Source organism: Echinops telfairi, unplaced genomic scaffold, assembly GCF_000313985.2.
Source record: "Echinops telfairi isolate 266 unplaced genomic scaffold, ASM31398v2 ScPeMD7_7410;HRSCAF=8448, whole genome shotgun sequence".
Lineage (NCBI taxonomy): Eukaryota > Metazoa > Chordata > Mammalia > Afrosoricida > Tenrecidae > Echinops > Echinops telfairi.
This window is the reverse complement of record NW_022111310.1, coordinates 23,475,866-23,497,248: the sequence shown is the minus strand read 5'-3', so window position 1 is coordinate 23,497,248 and position 21,383 is coordinate 23,475,866. Positions and strand designations below refer to the sequence as shown.

Sequence of the window (21,383 nt, the reverse complement as noted above, 5' to 3'; positions counted from 1 at the left end):
CTGCTGATGTTTTTGCAAACTGAAAAACCTAATAGGACTTATCATTCCAGAATTTCAGACTGGATGTATAGACTCCACATAGGATTCCTTTCTGAACATTTATAGTTATATCAGCTATAATCAAAGTAGGATGTTCTCATGAAAAACAAATAAATAAATGACCTCAAGGGCCTGTGTGGGCGTGTAGCCCCTTTCTGATATAAAACTCATCCCTGGATTTTCTGAAAACCTTATCTGATAAAGAAGGCCTCAATAATTATATTTTGTAGTTTATCCTTTTTAGTTTTCATATTTGGCTTGTTGGCCAAATATGTTATTCTAACACTATTTGCAGTTTCAAAGGGCCAGCTGAGATCCTGAGGCCCTTGTATAAGGACAATCCTCTGTAGTGGCGTAATGGAATGGAACAGAATATGAGTTTCAGAGATGGCCAAAGTTATGATCAGAGAAGTTTAAATAACTCTCAACCATGCAAGTGGAGGCCTCACAGGATTTTTCTCTGTCTGGTCTTGGCAGGCCCAGGTACATTTTGGTTTTGTAACACCAAAGAAATATAGCAGCTTAGAATTCTTATGTACCACCTTTTCAAACTGTTAATGAAACACCTTTTTTAACCTTTCTATATCCCCCACCCACCTTTTTTTTTTTCACTATTCTTGAACAGGTCTTCAGATAATCTTCCCTCAGTATCTGCAAGAGAAGTTTGTCCAGTCAGCCTTGAGCTACATCATGTGCAACGGCGAGGGGGAGTACGTGTGCCAGAACAGCCAGTGCAGGTGCCAGTGTGCGGAGGAGTTCCCCCAGTGCAACTGTCCCATCACCGACATCCAGATCATGGAGTACACGCTGGCCAACATGGCCAAGTCCTGGGCCGAAGCATATAGAGACCTGGAGAATTCAGGTAGAAAGCTCAATTTAGTGATACTGCATGAATGTCCAGTCCAGAGATGCGAACTTGTCTATAATTGGAACTAGGACTGCTTAGGGGGAAACATTTCCACTCTATCATTTGGCAAGTCCAGAACCTTTCCTGCCATGGAAGAAGGACTCACATAATGAAAAGACTAGGATTATATGATGTACTGTGTCTGTTGTATCCATGAAATGGAAAAGGTAAACTACAGATCATGTCTCTGGAGAGAGTGGAAGGCTTAAGATAGTTGTCTTGATTCCCAAGTCTGTCTCTCTGTTTCTATGTCCACTGTTTATCTTTCTATCTAGCTAGCTACCTTTATGCATCTCTTTAAAGCAGCAGTTCTCAACATGTTGGTCGTCTCCCCTTTGGGGGTTGAATGACCCTTTCACAGGGGTCACCCGATTCATAACAATAGCAAAAATACAATTATGAAGTAGCAATGAAAATAATTTTATGGTTGGGGGGGCACCATAAAATGAGGAACTGTATGAAAGGGTTGTGGCCTTAGGAAGGTTGAGAACCACTGCTTTAAAGAATTCACAACCTCCCAACAGTGGGAGTTTCCTTTCGGGGGACTCAGTCCTTTCCTTTTTCTTGTGGTGAAGCAAAATGCAGTTCAGGAGAGAAAAATCAGTCACCCCAAACCACACAGTAGCTTAGGAGTAAAGTTGGAGTTCTTGCCACATGGGAGTCTGAGTTCTATGGGAAAGCCAGACATTAATCACATAGCCATACAAGTGCTGATCAGTATGCATTGCAAGAAGGATGAGATGCCTGGTGATCTGCTGGTGCGGAATTGGGAGCTCACATAGTCAGAAAAGACCCCATGAGCTTGAGTTCACTGAGTAGAAATTTAGAAAGTAACTAATTACAGTGCAGAGTTCAAAACATGGATGTGGTCACCCCCAGGGAAGGCCATCATTAGGTGCCGAGGAGAGATGAGTATGAATTGGATTGAGATGATGGCACAGATGGGAAGACAGGGAATATGAAGACAGGTTGAGGGGAGAAGTGGCACAATTTGATATTATATCCATTCTGAGAGTTGTAGAGAAGAAGCTTATGAGAGATGGCATCCAACGTCCCTGTTTGTCTACCTGGATCAATGTTAGTATTTGAGTGAGAACACACTGAGAGGTTTGTAAAGAAGATCATGTACTCAGTTTTAGATATGACAAATTTGATAGTCCTTGAGATTACTAAAAGGAAATCATACATTAGTAGTTAGCATATAGTAGAGGCTCAATGAATATTTGTTTAGTGAGTGGATATATCCATACAGAATCCCTGTTTTTAAAGCAACTCATATCCCTCAAATCTATTACTACTACTTCATTAAAGTTAGTCATTGTACTCACGTGTTATAGAAAAATATGTCAAGGCTTATCGTCTACCCTGAGGTTTCACAGTTGGTGAATGGCTGCGTAAGGATGGAATCTAGTAGTGCCTGATTCCAAATCGAGTGATCACAGCTGCTTTTTCAACTTTTAAATTTTACTTCATCCCCCAGGCCCATCAGATAAATGAAGGGACTTGTTTGTGTTTTTAATACTTGAATTTATTTACATTTTTGTCCAGGAAACTCTTTGATCAAACACATTCTTACCTTGAAGCCACTGTGTAGCAGAGATAAAAGCAGAGCCCCGTTGAACAATATTTGGAAATGACTGGCTTCTCTAGGTTCTAACCCGCAATCCACTCTGGGAGCACCTAGTGCATCAATGATTGCTTTCACAGGGCCACACGTCCCTAATGGAACGATGGCTGCCTAGTATCCTGCACCCATTAGTCCATGTGAAATCCTGGGGAAATTGATAAAAGAGAGTACTTTATGCTGGAAATGTATTCTGACCATTATTTGGCCTCCAACAAAAAAGGATCTTTATGATAAAATGCTTTTGCAAAGAGATTCTCCTAATTGCCAAAAAGCAGAGGGGCGTGTAGGCTCTGTGCATAGCCAGTTGGGATCCTTAGTATTCAGTCCTTGGGAAGGAAGGGGAACCACAGTGAATGGGTGGGTTCAGAAACATAAAAAGCTCAGAGGCTGCCGAAGCGATCATCTGTGTGTTGCACTTTCTGTCCACAAGGGTACATGTTTGTTCTAGATGTTCCTGTACCTCTCCAATTGGAATGGCTTCGCTATGAAGCAAACCATGTGGACATACATGCATTTGTGCCTTATGTGTATGTGTGTTTTCAGCCTGCTAACATTGATGACTCAGAACCAGGTATTTGGAAGAGTTAATGACCAGTCCCAAGGGACAGCCCATTGACTTGGTAACAGCGCCAGGGTGTTGGTGGCCAAAGAGAACTTGGTTTGCACACATATATTAGGTATAGCCTTCCTTCCTCAGGAGGAATCCTTCTACTTCTAGACAAAAAAAAAAAAGTTACAGCATTCCAATTTCAAGTTCTCGTTTCTCATTTGACCTTAGGTAGGTTCTTTGAAAAGACTTAAAAGAACCCTTTCAAGGTTCAACCGAGTCCAATAGACTATGAGCTTCCCCTGGAGGGGAGTTAGGCAGCACAACATCATCAGGGCCAGTCCCCTGTCTCCAACTGGCTCGCTGAGTAAACCAGTCAGTGCAGCGTCTGTGTTCTCCTGTCAATCTGATACTATGATTCCCTGAGTGCGGATTGTGTCCCATGTCACCTCTCAATCCTTGGATTCGATTCTATGACACCCCCTTAGCAGATGGGGAAAGGAGGTGTTTGGAGGATAAGCCCTTTTCCCTGGGTCCCTGAGCTTTTCGTTGGTCAAGATGTGAACTTAGGCAAGTCTGACCCCCTAGCATGAGGTAGGTACCGGAGAGTCTCTGGAAGTGCAAGTCTTGTGTTTTGAGTACCACTCACTTATTCATGTTCTTCCAACATGTTGATCTGCAGCGGGGTTCCCTGTGTGTGTTCATAGGAAATGCAGGAACATCAGAGAAAGCTAGAACCTGTGTAAGAGGAATAACTGTCAAAGAAGAAAACTCAATATATATTGAGAAAGGCGCTTTGACTGTCCCATGTCTAAAGCAGAAAACTCGTGAGACCTGGAAAGACAGCCATCCCATTGAGTTCCATTGCTCATAGGCTTCACTGTCTAAGGTGCCAGGAAGAACCAGGCTTTGGCTCTAGGCCTGAGGTCTTACTTTACCATTTATGGCTCTATGGCCAAATTACCTAATGCTCTGTGCCCTGCTTTCTATAGAATGGACAATGAAGGCACTTACTCCACAGGCCACCTCTCAAAATAAGTAATATGCCTTAAGTGGTTCGCCCCTAGTGTGTACTGAGTCCTTTTTAAATATTGGTTAAATAAAGCGAAGGCCTTCTATATCTGAGCTCTCCTGAACTGGAGGTTCCATGGAATAAAGGGAAAGTATTAAGCATCATATGGTTTGGTTTAATTTGGTTTGGTTTTTTCCAATTACTTTGCCGTTTTCCCCCTGAAAAATATTTCAACTACAATTCTTTGCTTCCCCCATTGGTGGCAGGGAAGTGAGTCAAGGGCTTGTGTATTAGTCAGGGTACTTTAGAGAAACAAATCCACAGAAACTCATGTATAAGAAAGAATTTTATCTAAAGGTTAAGTGCACATCAAGAAAACATCCCAACCCAGTGCTGCCCAAGCCCACAAGTCCAACATTAACCCATATGTGCAACACCAATCCACAAAGTCCTCCTCCATCTCACAAAACACAAACTATGATGCCAACTGCAGGAGGAAAGTCAAATCAGTGAATGTGTAAGCATCTCAGCACTGGCAGGGGTCTCCACATGGCTGCTACAGCACTCAGGGTTGCATCAGGGTAGGTCCATGTGGCTTCTCAGAGATATCTTGTAGGAAGTGAGCCTTGCCACCTGAAGCAGGAAACTGACCAAGGCAGCTGTACCCTGGCCCGACAACCACAAAGCAAGAGACCTGAGAACTAGAAAAGCGAAACTCACCGAGCCATATATCCCTCCTCCCTTCAATTAACCCCACATGTGTTTATCGGCCAGGTTGGCACAATAAACTAACTCCCTCAGCTTGGGTGGGAAACAGTGGTGAGGTTCCAGTCTTGACTCTCCTCCACTGGCTCTTCCACCTTCAGAAAATCAGGTTCTCACGCTGCCCCACAACTTCAACACAAAAGCTAAACTCGATCATGTCTGAGGCTGTATCAAGGTTTTAGCACATGCCGACCCTCTAACTCTCAACATCACAAACTGAGGCAGAACACCCTCCCCAGGGAGACCTGGAGCTTCTCCCAACTTTAAGCTGGAATTTCCCAAAATATGAAATGATGTTCCATGATATTCATGATTGACTTCAGACAAGACTGAATTGCACAGAGAGGAGGTTGGCCCATTTTGTGATCTCCGTCAAACTTGCATCAAAGAGAAAGTTTCATTTTGGTGCTAAGGGGCCCTGGTAATGTAGTGGTTATGTGTTGGGCTGCTAACCACAAGGTCAGTAGTTCAAAACCACCAACTACTCCTTGGGAGAAAGACGGGGCTTTCTGCTCACACAAAGAGTTACACTCTTGGAAACATACAGGGGCAGTTCTACCCTGTCCTATGAGTCACTATAATCAACTCTATGGTAGTGAGGTTTGGTTTATGCATTAATACCTTTGTCCCGCTTGCTCATTTTCTTTACTCCAAAGTGAAAGCAGGCTTTGAAGTTTGATCATTGATCAAGCACAACAATAACTGACCAGTGTATTTACATTGTTTTCCATCACAAATGCCAAATGGCACAGGAGTTAAAGTACTCATCTACTCACCCAAAGATCGGCAGTTCAAGCCCCCTAGTTCCTCAGTGGGAGAAAGGTGTGACCGTCTGTTTCTGTAAAGATTTACAGCCTCGGAAACCCCATGAGGCAGTTCTACTCTGTCCTATTGGATTCCTGTGAATCGAACTTGATTGCACAGCAATGGGTTTTCCTATTTATTTTGTTTCAGCTTTATTTTTGTAGCTTCTGTTCTACAAATGGCGTGCAACTGGGGTTTTCCACACAAGACTGAATGAAACAACAACAAAAAAACCATTGTGAATCAATTCAAAGAAAATATTAAGCAAATATAAGTGTGAATGATACATAAATATCATTTTAATGATGATATTCAAATTACAGAAATTTGGAAGCCCTGCATTTTAATTGGCTAGTTCTCTGAAACCCAAGTCTATCTCCACTGAGTCACTTCCAACACCTGTATCTAGGGTTTCCGAGTCTGTAAATCATCACAGGCACAAACAGCCTCATCTTGATCGTCAGAAGTGGCTGATAGGTTTGAGCTGATATCCTTGTGGTTATCAGCCTCTATACAACCCACACTGCTCCCAAAGCTCCTTATCTAGTGCTACTGTCACACATAGACCGCTATGGCTGTCAAGAATGAAAACTTATTTTCTCACAGTTCTTGAGACTAAAAGTTCTAATCAGCCTCGAAGTATGTCAATTTTGATTCCTTGTGTGAGTCTTTCTCCTGATTTCTGATGCTTGCTGGTGGTACTTTACATCTTTCTCCTCTTCCCCTCTGCCATGCATGCATCCATATCAATTTTTCTCTCATTAGAACTGAGAAGTCATTGGGTTTAGGACCCCATCCTATTCAATATGGCACCATTAATGTAATAGAAAAAAACAACAACTTCAATTTCCAAAGTGGGTCATGTTTATAGGGTCAGAGATTGGGATTTCAGCCCATATTTGGGGGAGATGCAATTCCATCTATCACTCCAAGACACAAGCACTGACATAGGATGCCCGTTCACTCCAATGGTAGCAAAGACTCTTGTACTTAGCTTAAAATCTATGAAAAGTGAAATAGCCTTTGCAGTGCCAAGTTGGTACAGAGCCTAATACAGGCTTCCATGGCCTCCATGTAGTAGTCTATGAGCCTCAAACAAGTCAGTTTGTGTACAAGTCTACTGTTAGGTGGAGCTGAACGTTTGCAGTGTCCCCGGATGTTGGAGGTCATGCTCAGCCTTTTCTCTTGACCTTCATCTCTTGCTAGATGAGTTTAAGTCCTTTATGAAGCGTCTCCCCAGCAACCACTTCCTGACCATCGGGAGTATTCATCAGCACTGGGGCAACGACTGGGACCTGCAGAACCGCTACAAGCTCCTGCAGAGTGCCATGGAGGCCCAGAGGCAGAAGATCCAGCGCACTGCCCGGAAGCTCTTTGGCCTCAGTGTCCGCTGTCGCCACAATCCCAACCACCAGCTGCCTAGAGAGAGGTAAGTGCTCTCAATCCCAACCGCCACCTGCCACTTTGCAGGCACTGACCTGGTGCCACTGTAGGCTTGGTGGTTGCACAGATAAATGCAGTGCCTGGCATGGTCTCTGGCTTCCTTCCTACTGACTTTGGCAACACTGAATGTCTTCTTGTTTATGGAATCCATGGAAGTGCAGTTTTTGTGTCCTGTTTGCTCTATTGAACCAAGGAAAGAAAGTATTATCAGCCCTAACTGTAATCTGGCATTCTCCTGGTTGCTTAACATGTGGTATCTATTTAATTTTAAAACATCTCAGCAGGGCAGATTTTCACATCCTCACCTTAAAGATGAAGTAGTTGGATTGACGATGGAAACAATCAACTTATCCGTTGAGTCTTTTGATCATGGCCAGGAGTAGAGTAAGGCGAACAAGCCAGCCAGGGCGCACTCTTCCTTCAGGTCAATGAGTGCAGGGTCCTGACGTGAGGGTGTGGGCCTCCTGAGCGTTGCTACCTTGGCGCCTTGCAGGCCTGCCTTTGATGTGCCAGGTCTCATGGGCAGTGGTAAAACACCCAGCGACGGATAAGCCAGACAGAGCCTGCGCCTTCCCATGGTTTATGTATGCACCCGCTGAAGGACCCACAGGGAAGAGGTCAGGACTCAAATCTAGGTATTCCAGACTTCGTTCTCAGAAACTTTCCCCTGGAGCACATCCAGTACCTTCCTTCCACGCGCTTGCACGTTGTACTGAGAAAGAGTCAGAACTAAGCAGCGCATGGGCCCTGCTCTCAGGAAGCTCCTGCACTCTTGGGGATCCATCCAATAAATAGTTCCATTCTGTAAAAGACAACATCTAGTATGAGAATGGGGAGAAGTTGGTTGACGAGATCAGAAAACACACCCCACAAAAGGTGGCCACAGATAAAGGCATCTGGGGTCCCAGAATTCCCCTGCTTGAGAAGGGCCCTATTCAATCCTTACCAAAGTGAAGACAGATGTTATTCAATTTTGCAGGCTGTCAGCTCTGAGAACAGAGAGGGACAGGTAAATGAGTGGGACAGTGAGCAGCCACATTTTTTTTAATTTGCCTATAATTTTTTAATCATTTTATTAGGGGCTTATACAACTCTTAGCATAATGCATACATACATCAATTGTATAAAGTATATTTGTACATTCATTGCCCTCATCATTCTCAAAACATTTACTCTCCACTTAAGCCCCTGGTATTAGTTCCTCTTTTTTCCCCTCCCTCCCCACTCCCCCTTCCCTCATGAACCCTTAATAATTTATAATTTATTATTTTGTCATATCTTGCCCTGTCCAACGTCTCCCTTCACCCACTTATCTGTTGTCCATCCCCCAGGGAGGAGGTTATATGTAGATCCTTGTAATTGGTTCCCACTTTCTAACCCACCCTCCCTCCACCCTCCCAGTATCGATACACACCACTGGTCCTGAAGGGATCATCTGCCCTGGATTCCCTGTGTTTCCAGTTCCTATCTGTACCAGTGTGCATCCCCTGGTCTAGCCAGATTTGCAAGGTAGAATTGGGACCATGATAGTGGAGGGCAGAGGAAGCATTTAGGAACTAGAGGAAAGTTGTATGTTTCATCGCTGCTACATCGCCCCCTGTCTGGTTCGTCTCCTCCCCGAGAGAACCGCCACATTTTTACAGGTGAACTGTCCTGAGCACAGGCACTGTCCAGGCACGACAGATCTAGGGGAATCTGGGGTCGGGTTTGTGGGGTAACAGGGCAGGAAAAAAAGCAGTTAGAAAAGCATTCGTGGGAATGATTGGGCCTGGGAAAATCACAGGCTTGAGATTCAGGAGGCCTGCATTTGGGTCATGCTCTCTCAGAAACAAGCTGTGTGGCCCAGAACAAGTCATTTCCCTATTTCAAGTACAGGTGTGCCCATCTGGGACCAACCTCTACCCTTCCCACCCCAGCTGTTAGGTGTAGACATCTAGAAATGGCCTGCTGTCACTGGGCCCTTCCAAGAAAGAACTCACCATGCTGCCTCTTCTCCTCCTGAGAGGAGAAAATTGGCCCCGACCTTACCGTTTTCCTCCACTTACCCGGAGAGGGTGCCTGCAGTTCCAGCATTCGCCAGTCACTCAACTGTATGCTTAATGAGCACTCACTCCTGGCTGCTGGGGTGGAGGGGGACCACAGACTCTGTCGCTTGTTCTTCTGGGCCCTCCCCGGAGAGCTGACCTTCCTGCCCTGGCTGTGGGCTGCTTTCTGACATCGGAATAGGAGGCTTTAATGAGCATTTCTCACATGGTCGGGCACCTCTCTGCTGCGGAGCAGTGTCAGCCAGAGGTGCTAACACTGGGAACCTGGGGCCACCTCCAGCTCAACGAACTAGAATTTGCAAATGAACTGCTTTCTCGGCTTCAGTTGGTCTGCAAGCTGGACGCTGTGGGAGATCAGTCCACTAACAGGGGTGGTTATTCCCACAGGGTCACATGGAGGTTCCTCTGCCTTTAAAAAGGTGGTACTGTAGGGACAGAGTGGGCGGCGCAAAGAGTCTCTCACAGACTGGGTCCCAATCCAGGCTCTACCATGTCGCAGTCACAGGGCTGCATGTAAGTCCCTGAATCTCATTTGCACAGGGGAATGATAACACTTAGCCTGCAGGTTAAGTGAGAAGACTAAGCTTTTGCTATTGAAAGTGCCCAGTGACGTGCTGACTTTGAGTGAGCCCATGGAGAGAGATCTAGGGTATACGCTTTGGAAGTTAGCCACTGGTCTTAGCATCTTCCCTGAATCAACTCATTTCCTCCTTGTCACCACTATCTTATAAATGAGGTGCCCCATATTTTACAGATAAAGTAACTAAGGTTCACAGGGTGCAATGGTGTCTCCAGATCAAGACATGAGAATTGATTTAGAGTGCCTTCAGAGGGTGTTTTCTGGTCAGAGTCCATGAGGGGTCCAATATAGACCATTGGAGCTTGGCTTCAAGGCCCACTGATGATTGAGCTAGAGGACCAAGGGATTCATTCTGCTTAGCCACTGAGGCGAAACAATTCACCCCAAAACGGAGAGGCTCAAAGCAGCATTTTGTTGTCTGCTCTCATGAGTCTGTAGGTTGGCACGCACAGTGGGGCTGTTTTCTCATGGAGGCTCTCAAGTTGGTAGAATGTGGCACTGGCCTGGAGATCCAAGCTGGTTCATTCCCAAAACAGCCATCAGTGCTGGCTGTCAGCTGGGAGCTCCGGTGGGGCTCAACCAGAGTACGTGTCTGAACCCACTCTCCGTCTTTGGCTCAGCTCTCTGGCAGCATGGCCACTGGGTTCTTAGGGAGACCATCCGCCCCGAAGCTGCTCTGCTTCTTCTGCCTCAGCCTCAGAAGTCAGGGAGCTTCGTGGCCACCGTCTCCTGCTGAGTAGCTGTTATTTTAAGAGGAGATGGAGCTGATTAAGAAGAAGGACTCTGGAGTCAGACTGCCTCCGTTGAAGTCCTAGCCCTGCCATCCATTCGCCCTGTAACTGGGGGGAGGTTACTAGCATCTTTGAGGAGAACAACAGTGTCTAGCTCGTAGAATTTTGAGGGGCTCGGGAAGGATGAACACGTTAACCCGCAGAAAGTGCTTAGATAAGTGCTGACACGTGGAAAACAGTCATACATGTCAGCTCTTTTCTTCTTGTCGTTACTTTCACCAGACAGGGGTATTTTGTTATAGAGATTGCTGCACACATAGTAATCATCCAATGAATGCGAGTGTTGATAATGAAGACACATTTTCTCATCTAATCTGCCCATTATTGCTGTGAAGTGGATGCTAGTGGATCCGTTTTATAGATGTAGGAACTAGTGAAGCAAACATGCAATTAACTTGCCAAAGGTCACACAGCAGGTGAGTGGCAGGATTGGAGTTGTCTTGCTGACTCCCTGGATGGAAGCACAATGAACCAGGGACCTTGGGAGCTCAGGCTTCAGTGGGGGCTGCAGAGCTGTGGGGGGCTTTGTGCTCCATGGTGGGGCCTACTGTAAGGACGGGCTGCTGTGCTAATTCAGAGCATCTGACTTTCAGGGCATGAGGGTTCTAAGGGCAGGGTTAGTTCCTCAAGGTGGCAGAAGGCAGAGGCATACCCGGGTTTCTTTATAGGCTGTAGTCCAGTGGTGGATCCCTGAATCAAGGCTGGAGTCCAAATGGAGACACAGACACTTTGAACTCATCCCTGTAGTGAAAGAGAAGAGGCACATTTCAGTGCAAGTCAACTCAGTAGGCGTTTCCTGAAAGCTATGCCCTGGGCACTGCCCCAATGCCAAGTGCTTATTGGAATAAGGATCGAAAGACAAATTTCCAGCCATAGCAGCTGCTGTTGGGGAATTCAATAGCCCACCAGATACTTAGTAGGTACCCACCGTGTATTACATTCTGTTGGAGGGTCCAACGACAAACCCCTCAGATCCTGTGAAAAATCTGGGCCCCCGTGTCCACCCTGAGACAGTGAGAGCACACAAGGATAGTCCTCTTGTTATCCAACCCCCCACACTAGATTCTCATGTTGTGCTGAGTTAGAAAGACTGGGAGTGGCACCTCCAAGCTTGATCACAGCTTTCTCTAACCACCGAGATTCTCGGACACTTGGTTTTGTCATCTGTGAAATGAGTATAACATTTTTTGCCAATCTACCCAGACGTCTGCTGTGGGATTTGCCTGAGATGGCTTGCCTGGAAGCATGTTGTGATCTCTGAACATTCTACAAAAGAGGGCTGTGGATGCAGAGTCAACCAGAAGCCATGTTGCAGGGAGAGACCATGCAAATAGGTTGAGGTCCAAGGCTACACAGAATGACTAACTTGGTCCCACCTACTTTGCACAGGAGGGGCCTGTTGCTAGAAAAGAAACCAAGCCTGGTAAAGGAGAAGGTCAGTGAACGAGAGGCAGATTCTCAATGAGCTGGGTTACATAGCAGCTGCAATGATGGCCAGGTTAGTCCAGGGCCCATTTAGTATTGTACACAGGGTCACTATGAATTAGAACTGACTCGATAGCCCCAAACAACCATTGCAGTGGTTCTCAACCTTCCTAATGCCATGACACTTTAATACAGTTCCTTATATTGTGGTGACATTCCCCCCCTCCCCCTAACGTGGGCCTATCTGCATGTGGGTGGACCCGTCTCCAGGCGGAGCAGTGTCTCCGTTCCTAAGACCATCAGAAATATGGTCTTCTGTGACCCCTGTGAAAGGGTCGTTCAACCCTCAAAGGGGTTGTGACCCACAGGTTGAGAACCGCTGAACTCTAACAACATGAAACACTTACCAGGGACCAGGTACTCTCCTGTGCAGATTTACCGCAATGAGCCACAGCCAATCTTGTAGCACTAATTCACTCCTGTTTTACATTTGGGAAATTAAGGCATAGAAATGTGAAATGACTCGCTGAGGATTATACAACCAGCAGGAAATACGAGCCATCTATTTTTAGACTGCTGTGCTACTCTCCCTATCCCTGAGGTAAGATTATCTAAACTATGTCGATGACCTACCTAGACCAATAAAAAGCGAAGATGAGGAGGGCGCTGCATTGGGCCGAGTTTTGCATTTCTTTCTGCAGTGCATAGGGACACTATCAGTCTGTCCCAAGGGTAACAGGAACAGTAACTCACAGTAACAACAAGCAAGGCTACACACCATTATTGTGCTAGAAATCACTATTCAGTGCAAAGAAAGAGGGGGAGGAGGAGTGAAGAGAAGAGAGGAAGGGGAAAAGGCAAGAGATATTGTAAGAGCCCCCCAATAAAATGATTAATAAAACAAAACAACAACCAAAGGCAAGAGATAAATGAGGAAAGGCATGGAGGACAATAAGAAAAAGAGAAGGAGGAAGAAAAGAAAAAAAATAGGTTGGAGTTCTGCTGACTTCACTGGGCTTTTGTGCAATTCCAGAAACGTTTTTGGAGCATTTGAAAAGAACAATTTGAAAAGAACTGGGCTCAATTATCCTTGAGGTCCCTCCCAATTCTTGGGGAAATTGTACTCACAGAGAGAGAAGCAGTTCAACTCAAAATATTGGTAGAAGGTCAGTAATTGAATCTTTGAGCAGCATCACTTTCAGATGATGCTAATTACTCAATTTTAATGTGTAGCCTGTAGTTCAAACTCTGATCTTCTTTTTCCTGAAATTACAATGGCCTATGAACGAAGTCTCTCTGAATCTACTGTAATCACTCTCCAATCTGTGCTCCTTCAGGCAGACAGAATTATGACTTCAGAAGCAAATTTGATCATGGCATATCTTTGTTTAAAACATTTTGGTTATTACTCACTGCTCTTAGGAAAGAAATCAAAATCCTTCAGGTATCCTGTCTGCCATTGTATTAGTCTGGGTACTTTAGAGAAACAAATCCACAGAAACTCATGTATAAGAGAGTTTTATATAAAGGATAAGTGTACACCAAGAAAACATCTCAACCCAGTGCTACCCAAGCCCAAAAGTCCAACATTAACCCATATTTCCGACACCAATCCACAAAGTTCTCTTCCATCTCACAAAACACAGACTATGATGCCGACTGCAGGAAGAAAGCCAAATCAGTGGATGTGTAAGCACCTCAGTGCTGGCAGGGGTCTCTACACGGCTGCTCCAGCACCTAGGGCTGCATCGGGGTAAGTCCATGTGGCTTCTCCTTGGGGATGTCTTGCAGAAAGTCAGCCTTGCCAGCTAAAGCAGGGAACTGCTAAGGCAGCTGCACCCTGGTGTGACCATCACAAAGCAAGAGAACCAGAGAACTCAAAAGGCGAGGCTCACTGAGCCATTTATCTCTCCACCCTTCAATTAACCCCACATGTGTTTATCAGACAGGTTGGCACAATAAACGAACCCAGCCATGATCGGACCCCTGTCTACCTATTAGCCCGTCGATGCTGTCAGCTAAAGCCCCACTAATCTGCTCTCAGTTCAGTAAACATGCACTGCTCCCTCGCACTGCACATGATCTGCACAGGCGGTTTCCTCTGTCTGGAATATGCCGCCCTTTTCCCCACTCACTGTAGTTTACCAGAATCAGTTCTGTCTCATGATAGCCCTGTGCGAGTCAGAGTACCACAGTGAGCCACAGCTTTAGTGTGGCTGACGTGGATGCAAACCTCTCATCTCTCGGTTGGTAGTATTTAACTACTTGTGTTCCTCACGGGCTCCATTCACTGTGGCAACTTCTACTTATCTTTCAGTTTCAGGGCAAATGTTCCTTCCTGGGAACATGTCTCCTGTGCCCAAAGGTTGCATGAGAACCCGCTTTTCTCATCTTTCCTTGCTCTCTGAATTCTCATTTGCTGGGCAAATCAATGTCTACCAACACCCCACTCCTTATCGATTTGATCAGTGACATCAAAAACTCTGCAAAAGTACTGGTTCCCAAGTTCTTCACCACTTTGCACTCACAACTTCCTGGCAAGTACCTAGCACACAATAGCTACACATACACACACACACACACACACCAGAGTTCAGGGAAGGGACATGCTGGTGATTTTTGACATAGAATGGGCATGTGGACAAAATCTCTAAAAGCTCAGCCCCTTGGTCTTATAAAGAATCTATGAGTTTTCTGCAGTAAGATTGCCCTCCTCATTCAAAGTTGATGACCAACTTTGGGACTGGTTCAAGGTCACCCAGGGACTGTCCGCAAAGTCTATGGCTAAACGTCAGACCCTCAGGATGTATAGTCTAGGCAATTTGATCAAATGAAAATCAAAATAGTAACTTCAATAGAATTTGTGTTCAACTGTTCAGGATCCAAATCCTGATGTGATCTCTTGCTGAATCTGTTAGTTTGAAAACTGTTACCTGTGACAGTTAAAATCTGTTGTCATCAAGCAGGGTGACCCTGTAGAGTCGGGTAAAAGTGTTCCTGCAGGTTGCCAAGGTTGTGAATCTTTACAGGAGCAGACAGCTTCATCGCTCTCCCACAGAGCAATGTTGGGTTAGAACTGCTGTCCTTGCATGTAGCAGATGAGCACTTTCACCAGTGTGTGCCGCCAAGGCTCCTGAAAAAGGGGGCAAGATGAGATCCTTCTTGGGATTCATGAAGTTCAATAAGATGAAGAAAAATTCCTAGCACAGAGTAGGTGCTTAATGCCAGTTTGATTTGATGTTTCCTGCCCGATTTCCTTCTATATCCTGACTATTTTTTAAAAGGTTACAGTATTCCGAAGCAAAGCAGATCCATGGGAGTTTATCTTGTGGGCAGATTGTATAATTATTTGCATTTTCAAGTGACTTTTTGACTGTGGTTTATTTTTACTTCTCAAATTCACATGGCCTTGACCCAGAAGTCCAGGTTGGACAAGGGAGATATAATTATGCATTGCTGAGCTGAAAATCCCTTGGGGGAATCTGCCTCCAACTCCCACCCTAGGGCCATTGCTTCTGAACCTGTGTCAGTTTTTAACAAAGGCCCTGCTCCCTACAGTGTTTAATTAGTGTCTGCGGAAGGATGCTGGCCGCCAAGATGGTCGCCATCTCTGTTCGGATGACCCCTCACTGGTTTTGAGTCTTTTCTCTGAGCCCTCTGCTTCCTCTACTCTGGGTTTAATCTCCATCAACGCCTGTCATGGGGAAGAGGCCTCCGACTTCTAAGATTTTATTGACCTGAAGCCAGTTTCAGTTTAGTAGATGGACAGCCCTGTGATGCCGCTGATTAGATGTGTCACCTCCCGAAGTCGCTCACCCCACTTGAGCTCTCTGTTCCCTCATCCGTGTGATCCAAATTATCAGAAGAACTGCCCCGCAGTGTGGATGTCCCAGGACATTTGTAAGATCTATGCGACAACTCTTAATAACCTGTAAAGAGACGCACCTCTCTTATTTTAAGATTTTCAAGAACCCAGAGGTAGTAGACGTCCAAGAGATGAAGGAGCTTCAAAAGGTTCATGGAAAAATCCCATTACCTTTTCATTACTTTTTTTTTTTTTTGAAATCCCTTTGTATGAAGAAGATGCCATTTCTCTTTCCAAGGGCTGAAGGGTTCTGTTGCCGAAGGTGAAACATGAACTTGGCAAATTGTAAGAAGGCAAACGAGAGACAACGGAATTTAAGGTTCTTCAGACCTCAGGCTCAGAAACCTGACAGGCACAGGTGTGACCATTTACTAATGATGCGCCTTTGAAAAGGTGTTCAGCTAAGTCTGAGTTTCCTAATTGGTCTGATGGAGATAAAAATAGTACCTAAGACAGGAAAAGTCAATAGAAGAGCAGCTTTAGCATGCAGTAAGAAGTCGAAATGCAAGACTCCTTACAAGGCAGAATAGGAGAGCGTGTGAGTCCCTGACTAAAACGAATAGTTAGCACATTCAGCAGTGACCTCAGAGAATGAGGTCAGAGTCACCAGAGAGGTACCTCAGAAGAAAGACCAGGTGATCTACTTAAAAAAAAATCAGCCATCAAAACCCTATGGAGCGAAGTTCTGCCCTGGCATGCTGGTCCACTTGAGGGCAACTGGTTAAGTGATGAGTTTGTCAGATTATTTAAATCAGTGGTTCTCAACCTTCCTAATGCCACGGCCCTTTAATACAATTCCTCATGTGGTGGTGAACCCCAACCATAAAATTATTTTCATTGCTACTTCATCACTGTCATTTTGCTACTGTTATGAATCGCAAGATTCCCGTGAAAGAGTTGTTCGATCCCCAAGGGGGTCGCAACCCACAAGTTGAGACCCGCTGATTTAAATAGTTAAGTTAAAGTTGTCTGTGCCGGGTGCTCTTGACTGGGTTTCGATTCAGAGATGCCCAGCATATAACAGAATGTAATGCTATTCAAGCCTTTACCATCCTCACAATCATCCCTATGTTTGATTCTCTTGCTTCAGCCATCGTGTCAATCCATCATCTCATTAAAGAGCCTCCTCTTTCATGCTGACCTCTATTTTACCAAGCATGATGTTCTTCTCCAAGAACTGGCCCCTCCTGACAATAGGTCCAAAGTATAGGAGACACGGTTCCCCCAGCTTAAGAAACATTCTGCCTGTACTTCTTCCAAGACAGACTTGTTTGTCTTTCTGCTAGCCCCTTTTGTTGTTGTTGTTGTTGTTGTTGTTGTTGTTGTTAGGCGCCATTGAGCCCTTCTGACTCAAAGTAACCCTCTGGGCAATGGAATGAAACCTGCCCAGACCTGCGCCAGCCTCACAACTGCCGCTCTTAAATTTGACCCCATTGTTGTGGCCACGGTGCCAACCCAGCTTGCCTAGATCCTGCCTCGCTTGTTTGCTATCCCTCCTATATGTAGGTGCTATGGAGTCCGTTCCGGCCCATGGTGACTCTATGTGCAATAGGCAAAGCCAGCACCCTGTGCTGCCCCTCCAGTGTCTTCCATAGTCCTCACCAACACCAGTCTTCCTCGTTCATGCCCAGCTTCTATGTGCATATGAGATGGTTGAAAAGCATCTGGTTCATGCCAGCCTCAGGTGTACAAAGATGTCCTCCAAGTGCCAATTTAGATGCCATAGCCAATGCAGAGGACCCTAAAGTGATTATATGCTGCCTATTTAGAAACACATTTAATTGTAGCCGAAACAAATAAATAAAGGCATTCACTGGCCAACCTATTGCACTAAGGCCAAAATCTTTTGTGGAGCTGAAAAATGACATGGTTGTCACAGTTCACCTCCTCTGACTGCACAGGAGGAAGAAAAATCCCAAACGGCAGGGGTCAGACATGCCGCGACCCACCAACTTTCTTACCATTTCTGACACCAGCCACCCCTCCCACAGCACTGTCTGTGCTTTTCCTGCATTCAGTGATTCTTTGCAACGGCAGCACAGACTCATAGACAATGCTCACATGGAGGACTTTATTAGGGCAGGGAACAGCTTACAAGTCAGAATCAGAAGTGTTTAAGATACAGTTCTTTGGTCAGAACAACCTCTTCTCTGCTGTACTCAGAAGCAAGCCTCTCTCTGGCCCCCAATCCCTCAGCTTGACCTTGCTCAGACAATGTTACAAAATCATTTTAATACTTCCAATAAATGACCAAAAGGTATTTCGCTCTGTAATGAGCCACTTCCTGAACATGTGCAACTCTAACCCTCTGGGTCAGCAAATTGGGTTCCATAATTCAGTGCCTGGAGGCGTCCCCTTCTGCAATCAAGGATGGGAAAACTGAGCAATCTCTATGTCAGCCTTCCAAGTTTTTACAATCATAATTAACCCTGTTAGTAATCACAACTGAATCATACAATCTATCAGTACTGTCAGTATTTCGCCCCACCTTCTCTTACCTAGACCCATCAGAAAGAGAGGAAATATACCCGGTCTGTGTGCTCCCATCCAGTTTGGTGGTGGGAATTATAAAGAGTAAGGCTAGGATAGCCACAATAAGTGATGCATTACACTGTAGGAGTGTTGGTATATTCTGCTTTTTTGAGATTCAATGACTGTCTTGAATGAAAGAACAATCATAGTCATATAATATTTCTACCTTTAGTAAGCAATATCCTACATAATCAAAGTGTGTCTTGGTTTTTATAACCTCTGCTAAATATTTTTCTGTTAACGTACCTTTATTTAATTGATCGCAATATCTTTCACCTTATCATTGTGGAATACTCCCAAAGTATTCACATTAGCTTACACAGAGAAAGGCGGCTCATTTATTTTGACACTCTTATTTTATTGATTAAGTTTACATTTAATTCCATGATATAATACTAGCCAATAGCTAGCAAACAAAGCTCTTGCCAGCAAGTCAATTCAAACTCATCATAACCTTAAGGGATGAGTAAACTTGCTCTTAGGATTTTTAAGGCTGAAATACTCCTGACAGGAGACTGCCACATCTTTCTATCAAGGAGTATCAGAAGGTTTTGAACCACTGATGTTCGGGTTAGCAGATCAGTGCTTAACCACTGTGCCACCAGGGCTCCTTCCAAATAATAGTAAATAGAACAGACAAAAACCGGTTTGGTTTACAGAGAGCTGACTCTTGATGAGTGTGCTGATGATGCGGCGGGGACGGAGCCCTGCATGTTTTGCAGAAGCACAGCCAATAAGCAAGCCTGAGTGCCTGCTCCTTGTGCTGTCAGCTGCACACACAGCAATCATCCGAGGGAAGGAAAGGTATCGGTTTGGGGCAAGCCATTGGAGCTTAATTGCAAAAGCTTGCCCTGAGACACAGCTTTTCATCCTACTGACTTGCCATTGTTAGTAAAGCTACTTGGTCAAGGTCTTACAATCTGAAAATAGAAATTATAATAAAATACAGTAATATTTAATATAGATAGACTGACTTTTATGTACCGGATTCAATTGTAAATGCTTTACAGATCTTAACTCATTTAACCCTACAGTGTAGTTTCTGTTATATCCCATTTCATAGACAAGAGTTTGAAAGTTGTAAAGGTAAATGCTTCAAGGACAGAGAAGTAAGAAAAATACCCCTATTTATCTTGTAAATTCCAGATGAAACCCCACTTTCTTCAGGATGCTGCTTTGACTCCTTGGACAAGGCTGCTCTCCCCCAGCTATTCTCTCTGCTTCATCCAGTGTCGCCTTCTACATAGCACGGAGCACATTTGAGATTGTGTGTTTACGCCATGAAAGGAGGGACCGTGTTTGTTGGCTGGTTTCCTCGCTGTGGCAGGAAAAGTGCCTAGTACGCAATGACAGAGTCTCTTTGAACTAAATTCAGAAAGTGTTTGGAGCTTTGAACTTGGGCTAGAGATAATGGTCTTCCAGTTAGGAAAATAATAAGTGCTTTGACTGAGTAGTAGTGGGTAGGTAGTAATCCTAATTCTAATTTGATCTAGAAATATAAAATCATTTGAAATAAAACAATCAGAGATCATATTAACCATGATTAAAAACATAGGTTTTGGAACCAGGCACCATGGCTGAGATCCTGGTAAACTATGTACTTAGTATATGCTGGGTCCAAGTGCCTTCATCTTTCATATGGGGATAATGGCAATCACTCCCTAACAGGGTTACTGTAAGGATTACTCAAGAAGTGTATGTTGGGTTATTAACCAGTAAAAATTAGCTGCCATCAAATCAGACTCATGACGACTCACATGCATCAAAGTATAACATCAGAGTATATACTCCATAGGACTTTCAGTGGCTGGTTTTTAGAAATAGATTTCTAAACCTTTTTTCTAGGACACTGTTGTTAAACTAAACCAAGGCAAGTTCAGTTGGTTTGGTAAAACTCACTTGGCCTACACTCTGTGCCAGTTCATGGTAACTCCATAGGACAGAATAGAACTGCCCTTTCAGGTTTCTGGCCTGTCTGTCTTTCTGGGAGCAGAAGTCTCATCTTTCTCCCTCTGTGTGGCAGAAGGGCTTGAACTGCTGAGCAAGTGGTGAACAGTCCAATGCATACTCCACAACTCCACCAGGACTCCTCGAACCCTGTTAAGTACATTCAAACTTCGAACCTTTCAGTTATCAGCCAAGCCCACTATTTCACTAGCCAGGGACTCCAGAAGTCTGTTAGCATATAGTAAATGATGAATGAGTATTAATTCTCATTGTACCTAATAATCACTGTCCTTTCAGCCATTAAATAAGGTTAGACCAGTGTGTTGGGGTGAGATTGTGCAGGGAGCTTGTGGTAGAGTATATATTGTCTCATTGAGGTGATAGGAAACCATTCTTCAATAAATATTCTCTGGAAGCCATTTGCAAGATGACCTAGAGAATCGATGGATTCCCTCTCCTGGGTGTCAAAGGATTCAGTGTTACTTTCTGGTGTTGACATGAGCATTACCACAGATCCATGGATTACAGTGCTGGTTCTCAAACAGGAGCAGGCATTACAATTGCCCAGATTGCTAGCCATTCCATCCCCCAACCCCAGAGTTTCTGATTCAGATAGAATGAGTCTGGCTTTTAGTTCCTAGGTGGCACTGATGTCCCTGGTTAGGGGAACTCATGAACCCTGGGATAGAGGAACCCTTTCTCAATGAGAAATGTGATCTTCCTTGTTGTATATTTGGGGTAGGAACTGACATAAAATGAGTACCATCAAATGAATCCTGCAGAATATCATAAATGAGAAAAAGGTAAGCATATCTGTGATTGAAAAGAATGAGGAAGTGTATTTAACAAACAAACACACACAATTGAATGAAATAAAGGGATTGGCTTCCTCTGAATATGACCTTGGAAGAGGAATGTATCCCTGTGTAAGCAGACATTGAGCCTCTATTCAAGTACTCCCCCAATACAGGAACACTTTGTTCTAATAACCTGCCATTCTGTTATGCTCACCTTACTGACACGATCATGGAAGACAAGATGGGTGCATAAGCAA

The 21,383-nt window shown here is 44.6% G+C and overlaps 1 protein-coding gene across 2 annotated transcripts in view; it reads left to right on the top strand.

The window, feature by feature from the left end:
* The window catches only part of BRINP1 (BMP/retinoic acid inducible neural specific 1), a 223,638-nt gene that overhangs the window by 186,254 nt on the left and 16,001 nt on the right, over positions 1 to 21,383 (top strand). For both annotated transcript variants that reach the window (XM_004712553.3, XM_045296663.1), the window contains exons 6-7: positions 665 to 901; positions 6,908 to 7,130. In XM_004712553.3, the coding sequence (XP_004712610.1) occupies positions 665 to 901; positions 6,908 to 7,130 (460 nt within the window). The remainder of the gene's footprint in view (positions 1 to 664; positions 902 to 6,907; positions 7,131 to 21,383) is intronic.